This window comes from Cricetulus griseus, chromosome 2, assembly GCF_003668045.3.
Source record: "Cricetulus griseus strain 17A/GY chromosome 2, alternate assembly CriGri-PICRH-1.0, whole genome shotgun sequence".
In the NCBI taxonomy this organism is placed as follows: Eukaryota; Metazoa; Chordata; class Mammalia; order Rodentia; family Cricetidae; genus Cricetulus; species Cricetulus griseus.
The window spans coordinates 82,443,416-82,462,102 of record NC_048595.1 but is presented as its reverse complement, the minus strand read 5'-3'; the positions used below and the strand labels follow the sequence as shown (position 1 = coordinate 82,462,102).

The window sequence follows — 18,687 nt, the reverse complement described above, 5'->3', positions numbered from 1 at the left end:
AAGGGAGGGGCAGCAGTTCTCAGCCCAGTGTCTTCCAAAGCCTTTGGGTACATCAGGCCCAGTGAGCACATCTCTAAGGGGGTTGCCCAAGCAGGAAGGGCAGCAGGAAAAGGCAAAGCGTCATTTGCCCGAGTGAGCAATGTGGCCACATTCCACATTCCAGTACCCAAGATGGTTTTCTTTTTCTGTTCTCCTTACAAGTTGGGGACTTAGCATAACAATTCCCCAACAAGAGAGGAAACTGAGGCATAGAGAGGTAAGGGGACTTCCCTACCTGCAAGCCTCTCTTAGCTCCACTCCAGGAGCTCTCCTCTCTGCCTGAAGTGTGTATGTTCTGTTCTGACATTCCTGGGCACCCTGATTGGTCACGGATTCTGAGTGGTCCCCATTTTAGGAACTATGCAAAGGGACTTTGGGGTAGTCTCCATCTGCTCCGAAGCTGCTTGTGCACAGCCACTCTTGATGTGCGATCTGCTGTCCCAGGGTGTGCCATGCACATTGAGGCCTTGCTGGTGCTGTTCTCAGCTAACCAGAGGAAAGACTTCTCAGGGATGGGAAGGTCATTGCTACTCTCTACAGAGCTCTACTCAGGCACAATGGCCTCTTGGCTCCTCTTGTCCTGTAGCCAGCTGTGTTCTCAGGAACTGAGGTTACTGTAACCAGAGCTAGCAGGATCTTACACAACTGATGCATGGGGAAACTGAGGCACAAGGACACTAGAACTTAAACCCAGATTTCCTGCCTCCTAGACCAGAAGACACTCTCACTAGGGCACTCTGGTCCTGACTATCCAAGAGCTGCATTCGGCTTGTATGTAATCCCCTGGGTTTTAGAGCTGTGCTTAGTGGCTCTTGGAGCTCCACGTGGACATCTTAAGGCCAAGGTCAAAAGAATCAGACTCAGTGAAAAGTAGAGTGCAGACCAGGGCCCAAAGCCTGAAACGACCTCATTGTGAGGTGCTTCAAGCCTGTGGTTGGAGCAAACTTAGCAGCATGGGTGCAGGGCCTCAGTCTTGCCCAAATGACCTGTCCTTCTGGAGACTTGAAAAACAGTTGCTGGCATATCCATAGCCCTGGAGGGCAGGCATGGCAGTCTCTGGGGTCACCTCAGGAAAAGACAAGGACCCTTGAAGATGAAAGAGATGGAGCTCCAGACTCCAGAGCTCCAGTTTTAAAGAAAAGCCATGTGAAGAGTCAAAATCTGTAGGAGTGAAGGCTGTTCTCTGTGGGGGTCACCAGAGAGCCACTAGGTAGCTCATCCCTCCTTAAGGCCAGCCTGCCACTGAACTTACTGAGTTCTGGCTTCAGAGTCACCATTATGTCAATCCCGTCTCAAAGATGACAATACCAGCTCTGGGCCTCCAGCCCACCCACCTGACTCTCCCCCCATAGGATACCTGGCTGTCCCCTAAGATAAGAAACAAGGCATTTTCAACAAGATGATGGGACAGATTTAGTAGACTTCCTAGGGGAGGCCTTACCCAATCTTAGGTGAGCAGATGGGAGGTGGTGGGCAATGGGGGGAGCAGGAGGAGAGGAGGGAGGAGGAACTGGATTGGAATGTAAAAAAAAAGTAAATGAAAAAAAGAAAAAAGCAACAAGGCATTTGTTGTTCGGTGTGGTAGTACAGTCTACTCTCAGCATTCAGGAGGCAGAGTAGATCTCTGCAAGTTTGAGGCCAGCCTAGTTACATAGCAAGTTCCAGGCTAGCCAGGGCTGTATATGTTTCAAAACAAAAGAAAAAAACAAAATAGACTAAACAAAAACAAACAAACAAAAACCCAAAGCAAACAAAACCCAAGGCATTTGCCCTTGAGAATCCTGGGAGTAGAATCACATTACAGGATCATTTAGGTGTTGTACTAGGAGCTGCTGAGTTGGCAGGAAAACCAAGCCAGGCTTGGGGCTCCACACACAACAGGTGGCCTATTGTAAAACCCAGAACCATAGCCCAAACCACCATGATCACTACTGTGTCAATCCTGACCTGAGCACCATGCCTTCCCCATTTGATCTTCCTGTGAACTGCACATAAATAGCTTTTGATTTGTCTAGTTATTCTTTAAATTTTTATCATATTTTTACCGTGTGTGTGTGTGTGTGTGTGTGTGTGTGTGTGTGTGTGTGTGTGTGTGTGTGTTGTGCACAGGAGTCTTCAGAGGTCAAAACAGGGCATCAGGTGGTGTACATGTGGGAATCAGAGGACAACCTGCAGGAGTTAGCACTCTCTTTTCCACCATATGAGTCCAAGGGACTCAATTGGTTTGGTAGCAAGCACCTTTACACTCCAATGCATCTTATTGGCCCCTAAGTGTCCCTTAAAAAAACCTTTTCCTTAGGATCCCCAGACTGAGAACCCCAGAAAGCATATCTTTCTTTCCCCTGTCCCCATGTCCAGCACACACTAGGTATCCCTCAATAGCCAGGCTCTTATACAGACGAGGAACCGAGGCTGGGTGAGGGAAGGTTAACATCTTAACTGCACCCCTGACCTTCTCACCAGGGATAGGGCAGGGGCAGCTCACCCTGGCTGAGCTGACAGTTGTGGAGGTGCCATGGCTGCCTGTGGATGAGCCCGTGTCACTGTAGGATACCATGGAGTAGGTGTCTCCAGCACCAGGACCTGGGGGCTGCCGCGCCTTCATGGACTCTATCTCCCGCCTCAGCACCAGGTGGTCAAAGCGTTCCAGGTCTTGGGGAGAGATGGTGCTCCTCACCTCAGACAGAAGAGAGAACTGCAGGGGAGGGTAGGACAAAGAGGATGCTCAGACACTCTGTGGAAAACTCCACCAGCAGGTGAGACTGGTACCTTTATTCTCAAGTGAGCTGGTTGCATGCAAGCCTGCTTTCCCCTCCTTAGCCTTCTGTGGCTCTCCAGTGTTCTCAGGGGAGCATCCAAATATCTTTACTCAAACAGCAGGCCTAGTATTGCCTGACTCCTCCTTCTCTGTCACTCTTCCTTCTCAGCACACACAGGTAACAAAGTCCCAGAACACTACCATATTCATGCCACAAAGTGTTTGGCCATCCTTTCTATCCAGAATGCCCTCTCAATCCTGTTTGCCTGCAAACAGTATTTCCTCTTGCCTGCCTGAATTTACATCCTCCCACCAGATGTAGTTACTTCTTCCTTTCAGCAGTTTCTGACCCACAGACTTCCACCTAAGCAGGCTTCTCAAACTAGTTAGGCCCTCTCCATCACCCTGGACCCTGTTTGTTAGGAATATTCTGTGATAATGGTCACTGAACTCTGTCCCTGTCCCCATAAGTCTGAGTTTTAAGGATGAGGCTGCCTCGGTCCCCTGTGTCTACCCAGGGTTCAGTTGAGCTGTGAGGTCTTTGTTGACATGGCAGGGGCAGAAGGCACAGGTCACCTTGGCGTGTGTATTGAGCAATTCAAACAGTGCCATGACCAGGGCCTCCACAGAGATGGCACCACCACGGTACTGGTCCAGGTAGTACATCATGGTGGCACGCTCCTGCTCCGTCAGCAGGTGCCGGGCTTGGTCATCCAGAAGTGCACGTGTCTGATTCCCCAGGCTGCTCAGGGTCACCTGGGAGCCAGCTGGGCCTTTGTAAAATCCTGGCTGAAAGACAGAAGGACAGGGAAGTCTAGGCTGCTTGGGAGCCAGAGGACCTGGGAGAGCCAGCAGCAACACTACAGTGGGACGCTGTGGCTTCTGACGTTGTTTGATGATCTAACTCCACATACATAGGAACTCTCCACTCAGCCCTGGGGTGATGGCACTGTGTGGTCATCTCTGGCCACAAAGCATTCATGGGGGCACTTTCATATTTAGCTCTTGTGTTTCCTTGTGTCTATCCATTCACACTATAGATGCTCTGGGCTTTGCTGTGGTGATAAGAGTCCCTGCATTTCTAAACTATAATTCAGATCTATATCCCCAACTCATTCCAAATTACACCAACATCACTGACCAGTTGATACCACACAGTCTCTCCTCAGGTTCCCTGGCCCACACTGTCACCCTGCTAAGAGTGTCTAAAATGATCTTGGAAACACATACTTCTTGTGGTGGCCTCTGCTGACACAATGCTCACTGCCCCCACCTTGTTCCATGGCCCCAAAGCCTGTGAGCACAAGTTAGCCTGCCTGTAACTCTGTTCCTAACCCCCCACTCACTCTCTTCTTCTAGTCTCCCACTAATGCATACCTAGTCTGCCCCAGGGCCCTGGATCATGCTCTAGCCTTAATGGTTCAGCTCTGCCTTCTCCCTTTGCTCAGTGTCATCTAGATTTAGTGACTCATTTCTTACTCTTTCCCAATGCACTTTGCCTTGATGGTTCCCAGAGTGTTTTCTCATTAGATATTTGTTTGAATGCTTGCACTGGCTTTATTTGTGAGTCTTCCACTGGCTGTGACCGTCCCCCCCCCATTCCCAACCCCAAGGGCAGGGACCCCGTGATTTCTGTTTACTGCCCTTATCTCTAAAGAACACAGTGGCTGGAAGCCAGCACACATCAGGACAGCTGGGCAGCCTGTCTGAAGCTCCCTACAGTGTGTAAGCCCCTGTGCATACTCTGCCTTGAACTGAGGGGAGAGGAAGAAGACACTGACGATGTCCCGCAGATGAAGAGATGTACCTTGTTTGTCCCTTCTTCTGTGAGGTCCCCTGGAAACCTATGGAGAGAAACAAGCCCTTTCAGCACATATTAGCACATGGAATGGGGTACAGAGGGAGAAGGCAGAGCTGGAGCCGGAAAGCCAGGCTTTGTATCTGGCATGGTGGCACATGCCTATGATCTTAGCACATGGGAAGATCTGAAGATGAAGACTAGCCTGAGCTACAGAGCAAACTCCAAGCCAGTCTAGGGTATGTGACCCTATCTCAAAAACATTCTTCCCATCCCAAAACAGAGTGAAAGTGTGAGAAAACACACACTCATGCATCATGGCCACTGCTTAGGAGCTGTTGAAGGACAGGTAACCCCTGAGAGCTATAGGTGGCTTTTAGCCTTCAGCATTGCCCCATCATATAAGGTAGCCTCCCGAGTGCTTTCTGCCCTGATGGGACCCAGAGTTCTCTGGTTGACATGGGAACAAGGGGCAGTTGGGAATCACAGGTGTGCGAGCATGAAAGGACTCTGGCAGGTGATCCAGATTATCCACTCACCCCCTGGGACGGTGGAGAAACAGGACTGGAAGCCCCTAGGGGCAACGTGCAGGGACACCTCAGCTCTAGCTCATATGTTTTATGAGAAAATGTAGGCTTATGCTGCAAGAGTTTAAATTTTAAGAAATAACCAGAAATCCAGTTTTTAAACAGGAAATCTGATTTTAAAAATATGTTGGAAATTATTATTTTTCTTTTAAAGACATGTAACACTATGCAGGAGAAAGGAAGTGAATAAGGGAGAAAGATAAGACACTGTTGGGGGTGTCTGACTAGGAGTCACCAGCCACCAGGTGGAGATGTCTGTTGGGGACCATAGGTGACAGGTGTTACATTGCTAGCAGACATACAGCCAACCAGCCACTATGCCTGGTTTTTGGCTTCTGAGACTTTCATTCCAAGCACCTCCTGGTGTCCTCTCTGGCAGTATGGGATGACAGAGCCTGCACTGAGTTGCAACACTAGGCACCCAGAGATAATTAAGTGATTTGCCTGATGGCAGAGACTAGGGGCTCTAAATCCTGTATTTTAGCTTTCCCTGGGGACACTGAGGCTAGGACAGGAAAGGAAAGAGCCCATGCTCATGCCCATGAGTGGAATGGATCTCGGGGTGGGGACACCGGGCTGAGTTGTGTCATGTGGCAGAAGATGAGAGGAACATTGATTCTCAGAAGTCACCCAAGGGTCCCTGAACCCTGTGCCTGAGGCCAGACCCTGCTGAGCTGGAGGCGTTTTCCCCAATCCGGGAACTGGCAATCCACTTCGTCTGGTCCACGGTGGTACGAGCGTGGGGCAGCCTTCCAACGTCCTTCACTGTCAGGATGAGGTGCCGGGATGACTTGAGCAGCTTCACCGCCTCGTCATGCAAGATGCTGAGAAAGCTCCGCCCATTCACCTCCAGAATCTGGTCCCCAACCTGCCAAGACCCAACACCATCACATGGGCTGCCCTCGTCCCAGCTTTCCTCTCCCCAGACTGAAATGAGGTCATTGGGGTTTAGAGAGGCTATATGGATGCTTGAGGGTCGCGTAAGAAGGAAATGACAATTTTTTCCCAATGTCAGTCCTGAGCCTTGCTCCTGTCACTAGAAAGGAAACTTCCTATCTAGTGACAGCTCTGAGGGTAAGCCAACTATGACTTCCCCAAAGTCCCCCATCAGAAGCAAGCCAGCTCAGAGACAAGAGTCACATGAACTCACTGGGGGATGAGGTGAGGGGAGTGAAGGCAGACACCTGCTGTTTCCATATCTGATTCTATACTGTTGAGATTTCTTATCTAGCGCATGTTATTTTTTTAAAGATTTACGTATATAAATGAATGCACTGCATGCATGTGTGCCTGGTGCCTACAGAGGCCAGAAGAGAGGTTGGAATCCTCTAGAACTGGAGTTGCAGGTGGTTGTGAGCCAACACATGAGAGCTGGGAACTGAACCTGGGTTGTGGGCAAGAGCAACAAGTCCTCTTCATCATCGAGCCACCTCTCTGTCCCCAGTTCACATTCTTTTGTCACTTTAGAATGTCAGCACCACTTTAATTTATTAAAGGAAAAAACCCTCAGAAAATAAAAACCACAATAACCGAGATACCCAGCCCCCCACTGAAGGAGCACATACTGCTCAGTGACAGTTTATGACAAACAGACAGCTTTATTTCATAATATAAAACAACAGTCAAACAAGCATGTTTAAAATGAAAAGATAATAAGACAGAAACAAAACTGCTAGCTTTCCAATACGAGCAAATCGGAAACAAAACCAGAAGAATCAGGAGGATGATGCTTCAGTGTGCAATGGGGAGCACTAGACCACCCTGGAGGGTGGGGACTCAGTGGTTAGCTTCACTCCCAGAAGGTTCCCAAGCCCAGGAATGGGACAACACCAGGCTGCTGTAACCCAAAGGGTAGCCAGCCCACCTTCGGGCTATTCTCCTTCTGAGCCTGCATTATCAGTAGTGAGGGAGTCAGACCGTCATACAGCCTGAGCTGCTTGTGGGGGTGCGCTTTTTGTTGATGTGGCTGCCTCAGAGTCATTTATGCTACTGTAAGTAATTTCAGTGAGCTCACTGGTTCACTAAACTAGACCTGGGAGGCACTATCTCTTTGGTTTGGCAGTGATGCCTTATCTAGGGAAAAGAAAAATTTGTTTGTTTCTCCCTAGGAAAAGTTAGGCAACAGGATGCTCACCCTCACTGAGGGGAACTACATGGTGCAAAACCTGGGTCAATCTGGCCCAAGGCCCATTTGCTTTCTATTACTGCAGCCTGTTGCTCCTAAGGGACCACATGGCTTGGTTTCCAACCCAGCCTATCCCAAAGCCACCTTCCTTAGCTCTGCCTACATCAGCCAGACCTTGACTCTGACCGAACTGCCAACTCTGCCTGTATTTCTCCAGCTAGCTCTCCAGCAAGTCTCATTCCTCCTGGGTGGTGACCTCTCTCCTGGGTCCTCACCTGCTCATCTGGTGGCTCCTGACTCAACATTTTATCTCTGTGGGTTTATATACAAATGACCACAGTCGTCACATAGGAGATGATAAACATGTTAGGTTAAGGGCTTCAGAGACCATCAGAATCGGGTTCAAGTCCTGTTCCTGCTATTCCCATGCCATGACATAACCCCACAACATGCCTCCCTCCCAGTAGGTTTTGTGCCCCACTTTCCTTGGATGAATATGAACTGGGGTCTTGGCCCAGGATTGTCCTCCAAACGTCTAGCTATCTGGGCCTGTCTCTATACACCACCAAACACTGACACCACCCATAATGACAAGACCCACTCCCTCGCCACTGGCTTCCCTGAGCATCTGAGACTGTAGAGAGCCCACGGGCTCCCAATAAAGACCCAACACTGCCTTAGGGCGTTGCCACCAAGTGCTCAGTAAATGTAGCTTTCTCCTGATGGTTTGAGTTTTGTGAGTTCTACCTTGGCCCACCTCTCTTGGTCTACTCTGAAGCCCAGCACAGAAGAGCTGCTCATGCACTAGCCTTCCTGTGCATAAAGGGGAAAATGACCTCTCTCCATGGTCACTTGCATGGAGCCTGTCAGGCAGCACCCCTGGATGTAGGATATCATGGCACTGTTCTGGAGTCTCTGCCACGGGAGCCATGGCTAAGGCTGTACCTCTTATATTCCATGTTTTGTTTTCCTAAGTGTCCCTCCGCAGCTTCAACTTTTAATCTTCCTTCCCACTCACTTTATTACAGCCCACAGTTTAATTAAAGGCACTGTGTCTGGGAGAGCAGCTGTGTCCAGGCATGCTTCTGAGAGCTGGGCTCTGGATCCCACCAGGGGACGGCCAGTAAAGAATAAGCTCATTCACAGGCCTGTGAGACTGGACCAGAAGTCAGATGAAACACAGGTCACCTTGTTAAATGGAAGCTTCAGATAAGTGTCAAATGCTTAGAATGATGGATGCATACCCCCAATATCCAGGGCCATCATTCAAGTCCTCCCAGTGCACTCTTCACTTATGTGAAACGCCTGTGGCCATGGGCCCCCTGGTGCTCACTGCTTAGGTCCAAGAGAGGTTACAAATCCCCTACAGGGACCAGGCTATTGTGGTTCTGAGTGTTAGCCTGCCCCCTAGCTTATATTCAGAGCCTACCATTTCTACAGTATGAGCCTGTGAGGGGTCCAGCACAGTTCATGCTTCAACTACACCCTGGATATCTGTGTGTTGGAATCCCAGGTTGACTGTCTGAGCACTGCTCCCTCGGGCCTGCTGAATAAGCCTGTCCCTGTGGGAGGAGACTGAGGTGACAGGGTTTCCCTGCCATCCAACTGGAGAATAGCAGGGTGTCAGAGTAGGACACAGGTCATCCAGATGGATGTCTGTGAGCCTGATTCCCTCATCCCTTTTTGGCCTCTTCCTCCAAGGGCTAAGCTGAAAACTACCTTGGACAGGGCACTGCCACTTGGCCACCAGGAGGCAGGATCTACACCCTACAATGTGGGGCCCACACAGGAACACCAGGGAAGCAGCCCTCAGAGGAAGCAGGGTGGCTCATGCAGCCTCTAAGAGACCTGGGAAGAACATTTTCATGATTCTAAGCCTCTACCCTCAAAATGAGAACAACACTCTGGTAACTGGCCCACCTAGACTGCTGTGTCACAGACCATAGGGAACATAGTTTTTCTGAAGGGAACCCCGGAGTCTGGGCCCAATTCCAGATTCTGCTATTTACCCACTGTGCTTTGAGTTACCTCATTACCCAGTTACGTCCTCTGGAAAACCCAGAAAATATCAGTTACTACTCTCGAGTGAGTTAGCATGCCTACACCGTGTCTCCTATACTTCAAACACACATATTAGGTGCTCAACAAACACAGGATGGACATACAGAGAGCACAGGAGGCTGCCTACGTACAGTCAGCACTCAACATGTGTTAGCTGTATTTCTGAAGACTCCTGCTTGTGCCGACGCCCTCATCACTCACCAACTACATCCTGCCATTCTATCCCTCAGAGTCCCGCCCACCATGCCCACCTCTTCTGCTTCCAGCATCAGCTGACCACCTCCCGGCACTGACCACCCTGAAAATTGCCATCTCAATTTACAGACATCTCAGCTTCCGCCCAGAAGTGAATGTGACAAGACTGGAGATGTGGCCTTGTCCCTCCAGCCTGCACTGTCCCTCGATTGACCCCTCCTTTAAGAAAACACACACTAGGAGGGGCCTCTGTTGAGAATGTTTCTAGTCTATCTACACACACACACACACACACACACACACACACACACACACACAGCCTCCTTTATGGATTCACCAGCTTTTAATTAACCAGAAGCCACATTGGGGTTTTCTTGTGTGTCTGTGTAGGGAGGGGCTCCAATAGAAGAACGGTCATCAACAACTTGAATTTTTTTCAAACTGTGAAAAATGGTCATAAGTGTAAATAATGTTCTCAAAGGCTTTCTAAATGATAATCATCTCATAAAGCTTTTTACTAGAAATTCCAAAAAAGAGAAAGGGAGAAAAGAAAAGACATGATGGATTCAGTGAAGCACACATGAAACCTGTACCTCGGAGCTCAGGCAGGGGCATCACAGGTTTCAGGCTGCACTACCAACAAGGCACCATCACAAGGAAACAAACAAACCAGCCTGCCGTGCTTCACCTCATACCCTGCTTTCATCCTGGGCTTCACAACATGCAGGGACTCTATTTATGTTGGTGACAGGGCTTGAGAAAAGAGAGTCTGGGGTGGGTGGCAGTGGCTCTGAGATCCCTTAGCAAAGGTTGTCAGGAAAGAAGTTTGCCGAGAACTCCATCCCCATGCTGAGCAGAGAGAAGGGGGTTGGGGGGCTTTGGTCGTATTGGGACATGCCGGGAAAGGAACCAAGGGCTTCCTCATTCCAGCCCCTCATCCTTCCCAGGGCTCCACAGAACTGAAAGGTTTCATGGAACCCTCTAGGACTCTACCAAACTCCAAGGACCCATTGAAGCAGACTTTGGGGCCCTAAGTGAGGCCCTGCTGATCACAGTGTCACCACAGTTAGCATCCCCATTCTATTAAGGAGTTTTATTGCAATTATGAATCTTTAATAGTTTTCCATGTCAGGTATAAAAGTTTAATGGTTCCCCCACCCTGCCCTCCCCTTTCACTACAAGTGAACAATGCAGTTTTAATGAGACAACATTAGTTTTTCACAACAGTTCAGAAGCAGGCAAACCTTGCCCGTATTTAAAGAAACAACAATGAAAGATTGAGGTCAGTGTGTAGCTGGAGTGGGAGTAAGGACTCTACAAACTCGGATCCTGCCTGGGCAGAACCTACAGAAAAGGCAGTGGGCGGTACGGCATAGCCCATTCAGGCTCAATTCCAGCTTGTGGCACCTGCTCCCCTCTTGCAGCCATGGCAGATCTGTAGTTTCCACCGGGAGGGAGGGCCTGATCCAAGGCTTCAGGTCAACATGGGAAACCTGAGGTCAGACTGGATCAAGGTCAGAGCTAGGTCCTTGTAGTCATTCCTGGGTACTTTCCAGGGGGGAGCTCACCAAGGGTCAGATGGAGGGAGAATAACTCACAGGGACCCTCTGAGTGCCTGGCTTAGGCCAATCACCTACTTCATTTAGCTCTGACCTTAAACCCACCACCCAAGGTAGATAAATATTAGATAAGGTTTCCTGTTTTATAGATGAGAGTAGTGGAGATAAGAAAGGTAAAACCACTTGCCCAAGGATGCCCAGCATGCCAGCGGCAGAGGAGGACGACCCCAGATGGATGACCTCCTGCTCCTACCCCAGTGGAACATCAGGCCATTTAACATTTCAGCTCTGATGACTTGGGGACATCTATCCTCATCACACTAGATGGGAACACCACAACAAAATGTTCTAAGAGTAACTGCTGCATGTACATTTTTGAAAAATTCCCACTTTTATTAAGCACAGATAGATTCTTTTCTCATATACTATAATCCAAATAGCTTCCCCCCCTCTACTCCTCTCCTAGTTCATCCCAGCATTTACAATTAATTAAAATTAAGTAAAATGAAAGCCAGTTTCCCAGTACAGAATCTCCATTTCTTTGACCACCTGTTATGGCTACCTTAATAAACTGAGCTCTTCTAACTAAGCCCTTCTCCAGTGTCTTCCTGTAAGTCTGCCCCCCCCCCTTTCCCACCCACTGGCTGCATTATCAGGGTCTTTTTTTTTTCCCCACAGGACTCTGGAGTCCTCAAGGCACCAGTTTCAGTCTAGATCCAGTCACAGTGTCTCCAAAGCAGCCCCCCCGCTGTGCTCCAACCTAACCCACCTGTAATACTGTCCTTATGTGTCAGAAAGAAGCAAAAACTGATAGTGTCACTCCCTCCTTAACCCTGCCCCATACTGTGGATTCTAGGTGCCAACCTTTCCTGACTCCAAAGGGACCATGGCTGGTATTCCATTCCACAATTCCCTACCATGTTCCCCCCACCCCCAGTGGAACTCTATGTGCTAGCTCTCTGTTTGTTAACACATAAAACTTTCTCTCCTCAAGGCTACACATGCTGTTGCTCTGTCCCAAACACTCAGACCTATATTCTTCACCTGGAGCCCACCTGTTCAAATTGCACTGTTTCCCAGACAAGAGTCATCGATATCTTCCTAGTGCCTGTCATTGTCTGACTACACTGGATGGCAGAATTCAAAGCCAGTGTCCTGATCCTCTGGAATGGTACCACCCAGAAAATGCTCAACAGAGCCCTGGGATGAACTAATGCGAAGTTAAGTGAACTGAGAAATGAGAGACAGACATTAGCCTTGGGCTCCTGAAGACAAGCACGGGACATTTTCCTGTCAGGTAAATGTTAGGTTTGACAAGGCCTGTGTTGTGGAATATTAGTTTAAGATGTCTTACATGTGTTTGTGCTGTGGAATATTTGTTTAGTGATGCAAAGATATGTTGCATTCTCTTCTGTTTCATTTGTTTAACTCTGTGGAGCCGTGTTACTTTACTTGTCTAAAACACCTGATGGTCTGATTAACAGCTGAATGGCCAACAGGAAGACAAGAAGAAGGATAGGCAGGGCTACCAGGTAGAGAGAATAAATAGGAGGAGAAATCTGGGAAGAAGCAAGATAGAACAAGGAGAGGAGGATATCAGGAGCCAGCCACCCAGCTTCAAGCAAGACACAGAGTAAGAAAGCTAAGGCCAGGGCATAAATAAATAAGAATAAGCCTCCATGTATGATTTATTTGGGACCTGGGTGGCGGGCTCCCCAAAGAGTAAAAGAGTAAGCATAAAAAATAACCATCAACAGGCCTCGACTTGCGAGAGGGACTTGAAGCCCAGCTCCACAGAGTGAATGAAGCAAGGGAGAGCAGCTGAATTTTCAATCACATGGATGGCAAAGAGGTAGAAAGACAAATCTTAAGTTTGTTTTTGCTGAAAGCACAGAGCTCTCATTATGAGAAAGGAAACTGGAGGGCTAGGGAGATGGGTAAAAATGGGTAAAAGTGCTCACTGTCCAAGCCTGCCAACTTGAGCTCAAGCCCTAGAACCTATGTAAGAAACTGGATGTGATGGTGTGCACTTGTAATCTCAATACTCCTAACAGAAGACGGAGATGGAGAGACAAGAATTCCTTTGAAGACCTCTGGCCAGGTAGCCTAAAGTACACACCACAGTAGAAGAAACAAGAGAGACTTTCCCTCAAAACAAAGTGGGAGACTCCCAAAAATTGTTCTCTGATCTTCATTTATCATCTGGACTCCACATACACAGGCATGTGTATGCCTGCATTCCACACACATGGATGGAATGAGGAAGGAAGGAAGGAAGGAAGGAAGGAAGGAAGGAAGGAAGGAAGGAAGGAAGGGAAAGATCTGGAGTAGCAGGTGGGAGGCTGGTAGCCAAGCCCCTGGACTTCAGTCTACTGGGGCAGCTGGCCCAGATGTGGCCTACTGACTCTCATTAGGATTCTCAGTGGACCTCTCAGTTCTTGAGTTCAAGTCCACAGCCTTAACAAACAGTGAACAGTCAGAAGATACAATAGGAGGGGAATCCCATCTGTAATTGCAGCAGAGACAAATCCTTAAGATCAGACAAGAAGTGTATAGTACCATATGAAATAGACTTGAAGCTATTCCATATCAAAAGAAATGATTTCTAAGGGCAGAAGCAGAGACAACCCCTATACTGGAGGGTTGGGCACTGGCCAGTTGCAGCTCTTGGCTTACTCTTTGCAATGGCAGCCTAGTAAAACTGTAGCCAGAATTTGTCAGGAGTTAACATAAAAGTTCATGTGGAAAAATAAAATCATACTTGAAGGGCCTTCAGTGTTTACTGCAGAATCGTAGCACCGTACCTATTGCTTACAACAGTCCTTAGTCCACAGCAGCAAAGAGAGGAGTAGTCAAGGTCCCCAGCACATCTGAGCAAATGAAACTGTCATTTCCTCAGGCTGGTACCGGCAGGTGGTGGACGCAGGTGCAACTGCTGTGCTGGCCCCTCACAGGGATGCATGATGTTGTGTCTCAATAAATACGTTAGAAAATAATGTGGCAGAGGAAAAGACTGATCTGAAAAGGCTCTACGGTGTGCTCTTCCAACTCTGTGACTCGGTGGACAGACAGGAAGAGGGAGACAGACAGAAATATTCATAGTGAGATGATCAGAGGGGCTCGGGAGCTGGGAGAGGGAGGGACTAATGGGGAAGGAGGGTAGGTGGAACATGGAGGTTTTTAGGGAGGTGAACCTACGCTTGATGACACTGTGATATTGGCATTATTCGCCTAATAAAACCCACAGAATCGTGAGCATGAATGTAAATGACAAGCTCCTGCCGATAATGTAAACCACACTGGCTCATTAACTATAACGTGTGTCTCTTACACACTAATACTCAAGGTTGCTGATAGAGCTTCAGGGAAGCTCCATGGCCTCCCATGCAAGAGGCTCTGGGCTGTACTTCCAGTATCACAAAAATAAAGTGAAACACACACAATAGGAAAAAACAAAACAAAACAAACAAACAAACAAACAACAAAAAAAAATGGAGGGGAAACTCCATGAACAGGTAGAGAAGGGGCACTGCATGTGAACTCTACTATAGGCTCAAATTTTCTGTAAATCTCAAATAGATCTCAAAATAAATGTATTAGTTTATAAAAATAATTAGCCAGGCGGTGGTGGCACACACCTTTAATAGCAGCATTCGAGAGTCAGAGGTGGATCTCTGTGAGTTTGAAGCCAGCCTGGTCTACAGAGAGAGTTCCAGGATGGCCAGGGCCACACAGAGAAATTCTGTCTCGAAAACACACACACACACACATACACACACACAAAAAAGAAAACCAAAAAAATAAAAAAGATTGTATTAGTCAGAAATAATTTAAAAGTATAAATAATAATACATTTATTATTTTTAAATGAAATAAATTAATTACCTTTTTTTTAAGTACTAAGCATTGAACCCAGGAACCCATGCATCCTAGGCAAGTACTCTTCCTCTGGGAATATAGTCTCACTAAGTTGCCCAGGCTGGCCTTGGCCTTGAATTCACTATGTAGGCCACGCTGGAATTGACTTTGAGATCTCCCATCCCTCACACCCTCCCCCATCCCTGCCTCAGCCTCCAGAGTAGGTGGAATTACAAGCCCATGCTTCCAGGACGGGCAGCTTTTATCTTTAGATCTAAAAAATAAATAAAAAATTATAGAAAAATTAAAATGCAAGACTGGTTCTGAAGATCCTGCTGCAGAAATGAAAGGGCAGCAAGGGGCAATGTCTGTTGTTGCCTCAGGGGGACCCTGATTGGGAGGAGACAGGCAGTGGGACTTACTGGAGACATACTAGGGACAGCTGGAACTGCAGATGTGACACTGGTGTGTTACAAATCATTGTGACAAAGGCAGACTTTATAATGCACAGCACCGGGATCATAGTAGTATATAAAAAAAGATACACTATTTCATACCAAGGAGCACATGCCAGGACTATTGGGGAAAAAAGCATTTGTAAATATTTCAGGACTGGAGGCTGTAGCTTAGAAACTTGTATGCACAGGTTCCTGGATTGAGTACTCTTTACTGAAAAACAAAACAAGAAAGCATTTCATGGGCAAAAGGTAAGTTATTCTGTCTCTTGGACATAAAGAGGCATTTTCTAACTAGAACTTGGTTTCAACAAAAGGACTAGGATCAATTAGTGGGAAAAATGACAACTTAGGCATTGGAAAAGACTACATAAAGTCAAGAGAAAATGACCAGTGAATACTACCAATTGAATGTCTCCAATATCCCCTACCCCCGGCTCATACCTGTGTCAGTGATGTTTCTAATCACTGTGACCAAATACCTGACAAGAAGCAGGGTAGAGGGCTTGTTTTGGCTCTCAGTCTGTCTTTTCTGTTGCTGTGATAAGACACCATGACCAAGGCAACTTTAGAAGAAAGATTTTCTTTGGGCATCAGTGAGGAGTGAACAGGGCTCCAGGTGCTTTGCAGATGGCATCTCACTTGGAGGCAACTTGCCAAAGAACACGTGGATGGCTCAGCAAGCAAAGTGTTTTCAGCACAAGCATGGGGACATGAATCATAGCCACAGAAAACTTTAATGTATCAAGTGAGTCTGTAATCCCAGAACTGGGAGGCAGAGAGAGGAGAATCCCAGGGACTCACTGTCTAACCATCAACAGAAATGGCGTGCTCCACGTTCAGTGAGACTCTTGTCTAAAAGTAAGGAGAACAATCCAAGAAGACACTGACATTGACGTCTGGTTTCCACATACATACACAGGCGAGTACACACACACACACACACACACACACACACACACACACACACACACACACACACACACACACACACACGACACTGTAAAGAACTCCAAAGGATCATACATTTCACGATGCTGTATACACAAATGCTTCTGTATATTTTCTTCTGTATCTCCTAAGAGCATGGACATTCACTTAATATACTATCAGGGCAGTGAGCAAAGCAGGAAGTCTACTATCTTTATTATGCTTTAAGTGTGTGCGTGCGTACGTGCGTGCGTGCGTGCGTGCGTGTGCGTGCGTGTGTGTGTGTGTGTGTGTGTGTGTGTGTGTGTGTGTGTTTTACCTGCTGCACCTTCTTGCAGACCACTCTTTATTTCTTGTGTAGAAGGTAGTGCACCATAAGTAGTATCCTTTTGCACTTGGGTCCGTTAATGTGCTATTTAGGAAATCATTTGTGTTTATGCACAGTGACCTCTTGTCATTTTTTGTTTGTTTTATAGCTACCTAGTTCTGTACTGTGGTTTATTTGGCTATTCTTCTCTGTATGAATATTTAGTTTGTTTTCCTTATTTTTGCAAGTGCAAATGCTGCCACAATGAGGGGCATGTGCTTACGTATTTTCTTTTGGATGTGTTTTCATGAGAAATTTCTAGAAAGGAGCTTCTAAGATATTCCATCCTGAATTCTCAGTAGAGTATGTGAGAGTCTGCTTGTTTTGCCAGCTCTGACAAGTACTGTCACCTGTTCAATCTTTCTCCAGTGTGATGGGCTATAAAATTATATCTTGGTATAGTTTTACTGTGCAATTTTCTTATTATGAGTGAAGTTGAATGTGTTTTCATGTTCTTAAGGGCTGCTTTGTCATTTGTTTATATGTTGCTATATACCTGTGATATATATTACCTGTGATATATATTACACACACCTCTGCATTGTGTCTGAGCCAACTCAGGCTGATGGACACACTATAGACAGAGTGGCCTAAACAATGGACATTTATCCTTCAGTTTTGGAGGCTGGTTAAGTGCCAGGTTAGTGTAGTTCCTCCATTAATCTCTCCTTCCATCTCTCTGCTTGTGAGTTCCAACTCCACATTTGACCACTATCTATACCACACTGAGCACAAGGTTGGTTCTGCAGCTCCTGTCTAGGCACTGGGCATGAAGATGGCTGGCAAGTATTTGCTCATCCCACAGGGCCCAGCCACACAGACACTTTCTGTGTGCGACCACAGTGGGCTTCCTTATGGGGCACTGAAGGGCTCTCCTGAGAATGACTCTCAGTCATCCTGCCTGTGTTTGAGCAATGTCTTAGCTGTGTGGCCTTGGGTAAGTCAGTGAACTTAGAGATAAGCTTCACATTAGTAGACAAGGGATGAGGCCCCTTACCTCATGCTTGCTGTGGGATTAGTGAAGTCAATGTTGGGAAAGTGGCAAGGACAAGGCCTTTGCATAATAGATATGCGGCTGTCAGGTCCCAAAGAAACCTGGGACAAGGAATATCTCTTGGTCTGTTTGCCCTCTCCTCTTTTCTCTCTCATTCTCCCCCTTTCTCCTCTCCTAGCCCTATTCAGTCTGGACTCTTCCAGATGCCTCTGGCTGTCCTCTCCCTCAAATGGAGAATGAAATCCTTCTCCTCAGCCACACCTAGGAGCAGTCATGTCCTCATTTTCATTCAGGTGCTCCAAGTATTACACTAAGGATATGACACCTCTCTAGACTCCTAAGCCATTTATTCCTCTTTCTATAACTAACTCAACCAGAAGCAATTTCCAAGCAGAACCTCTATTTCCACAGAGTGGCATCTGAGTTTAAATGCTTGTCCCCTTCAAGTGACAATACTGTGTCACTGCCACAGTATTAGGTAGATGGGACCAGTGTGCTGGGGATACAGCTCAGGGGAAAAGGCACTTCCACAAGGCCGTGGTGCAGTTACCAGAACAACATAAACTGGGTGCTGTAGAGGAATGTCAGAAGTTTAAGGTCATTCATAGTTACATGGTCAGTAGACAGAGGCCTGCCTAGTCAGCACAAGCCCTTACCTTTACAAACAAGAATGAAACCAAAAAACTTGAGGCATGCTCTGCCCTTGCAGACATGGCAGACACAGCAGACACTACCATCTCTGCCTCAGGTCTCCATTCTGCAGAGGGCTGGCACTGAACTGAGGCTAAGTGACAATCCAGCATTCTTCCTTGTAGGACCACAGGGATACAGGGTTAGGACACCCACACTGATAACAAATGTCAGTGTGCTGACAGACCACCTGCTGTCATTGGGAGTGGGTCTGGATTCAGAGAAACAGGCCAAAGCCCTGCTCAAACAATGAAAAGGTGACCAGGAGACT

The 18,687-nt window shown here is 47.4% G+C and overlaps 1 protein-coding gene across 9 annotated transcripts in view; it reads right to left on the bottom strand.

The window, feature by feature from the left end:
* Whrn (whirlin) overlaps window positions 1–18,687 on the bottom strand; it is an 82,755-nt gene that overhangs the window by 15,911 nt on the left and 48,157 nt on the right. For 5 of the 9 annotated variants that reach the window (XM_027400274.2, XM_027400275.2, XM_027400276.2 and 2 more), the window contains exons 4-7: window positions 5,848–6,050; window positions 4,605–4,641; window positions 3,374–3,586; window positions 2,525–2,734 (exon numbers count right to left, since the gene is read on the bottom strand). In XM_027400274.2, the coding sequence (XP_027256075.1) occupies window positions 2,525–2,734; window positions 3,374–3,586; window positions 4,605–4,641; window positions 5,848–6,050 (663 nt within the window). Of the gene's footprint in view, window positions 1–2,499; window positions 2,735–3,373; window positions 3,587–4,604; window positions 4,642–5,847; window positions 6,051–18,687 lie in introns of all 9 variants that reach the window. The other 4 variants (XM_027400279.2, XM_035439848.1, XM_035439846.1 and 1 more) reach the window with 1 other exon arrangement.